Below are 1,662 nucleotides of genomic sequence, written 5' to 3'. Positions count from 1 at the left end.
AGTGAAAAAGGAGGACCAAGAGGCCACAGGTCCCAGGTGAGTCTGAGAAATTGTGGACAGTTAATTTGCTGTTGACACCTAGAGACGCCAAGTGCAGGGAAAACAGTACATGCTGAAAATAGTGATTTTGCCTTATCAGACAAGTCTGAATTACACCTACTAATATTGCTTTTGGTTTTCATTACAGTAAATATTTAGGTTTCCATTTCTTCCTACCCTTGTCATTTACTAACCTACTGAAGGTTGACCATACCTCAAAAGCTGTATTCTCATGGTGACTGCAGGGAAACTTGAGCACATTTTATGCAAAATTATTGAGCCCACTGTTTTCATGATCACTGTTCGCTGTTCGTCCTGAGGGCACAAATACAGAGTGTTCTTTGACTGCCTCATCAGTGTGTCACCTGGCCGATTCACTGAGTCCTTGCTCTCTCTCTCTCTCTGTGTGTGTGTGTGTGTGTGTGTGTGTGTTTCTTTCTTTCATCCTTTTCTACCTGGCCCTGATTGTGCCAACATAAAGGCAATAATCTGTTACCTCGTTAATAGAGCTGTCCTTTTTCTTTTCAAACACTTCCTTATGTTACCTATGAAATCTAGCTGGGGCTGTGTGGTTTCTGATTCCCCTGGCTTATTCTTTACTTTTCCTACTTTTCCAGGCTCAACAGGGAACTGCTGGATGAGAAAGAGCCTGAAGCCTTGCAGGACTCACTGGATAGATTTTATTCAACTCCTTGCGGGTATCTTGAACTGCCTGACTTATGCCAGCCCTACAGAAATGCGTTTTCCTCGTTGGAAGAACAGCACTTTGGCTTGGCTCTTGACATGGACAGTGAGTACCTTACTATGAAGGTGATAAGGCTCCACCTGGTCTTCCAGATAGGGGTGATATTCCTGTTCCAAGTGGCCCTTCCTGACCCGAGAGATGTCATTGCTGCCGGCAGGACCTATGGACGCATATAGGTTGTAATGCACCTGTAGTTTCAGTTGGAAGCCCAGATACGAAATGGGTCAGTGAGCGTGGCTCTATTCCTAGTCTCCAGTCATGTCTGTGGCAACCTGAACCCACTCTCAGCACATTGGACCCAGGCAGATGTAAAAAGTTCACAGAACTATGATTCGGACTCAAGGGTTTGTAGATTTCCTCCTTGATTCTAATTTCAGTGTCTTGCGACCATGAACGAGTTGGGAATTTGATGAGACAGGGCTGAATACTCAGTTTTCCTCCTAGAAATCATCTGGGGCATTTTCTTTGAATTGATGGGAACAATAAGGCATAACTGTTTGCACAAACTTGGGATAAATGATTTTGGAATAACTGTCTACCAGAATAGGGACATTTCACCCTTGGTTCTGAGATGTAAATCCAAGAATCTCTATCATGACCGGCTTTGAGGCCTCCTGCAGTGTATCTCTCACATTATCCTGTTCTCATGCTGAGGAGCCTGTGGTCCCTGTGTGGGGATTAGACAGTGGACTGTTATGGATGTAGGTGAACTGGCTTATTTTGCCTGTCCCTGTCTGATTTTATTGCAGGAATTACAAAGGACCAAGAAGAGGAAGAAGACCAAGGCCCACCATGCCCCAGGTAACTCTGAGCAATTGTCAACAGCTCATTCTGTGTTGACACCTGGAGACTCCTGGTTCAGGGAGAACAGAGCGGGC

General features: G+C 45.0%; 1 protein-coding gene across 1 annotated transcript; it reads left to right on the top strand.

The window, feature by feature from the left end:
- Window positions 1-4: 4 nt before the first annotated feature.
- On the top strand, window positions 5-1,662 carry LOC108524886 (neuroblastoma breakpoint family member 3-like; the record flags this gene model as incomplete). The annotated part of the gene is made up of 3 exons (XM_017865984.1): window positions 5-36; window positions 657-829; window positions 1,534-1,662. Coding segments are annotated over 3 exons (261 nt in total), but the record flags the coding sequence as incomplete, so codon positions are not given.

This window comes from Rhinopithecus bieti, unplaced genomic scaffold, assembly GCF_001698545.2.
Source record: "Rhinopithecus bieti isolate Rb0 unplaced genomic scaffold, ASM169854v2 repeat_26844, whole genome shotgun sequence".
In the NCBI taxonomy this organism is placed as follows: domain Eukaryota; kingdom Metazoa; phylum Chordata; class Mammalia; order Primates; family Cercopithecidae; genus Rhinopithecus; species Rhinopithecus bieti.
The sequence above is the reverse complement of the archived record's forward strand: the minus strand, read 5'-3'. Positions and strand labels throughout refer to the sequence as shown.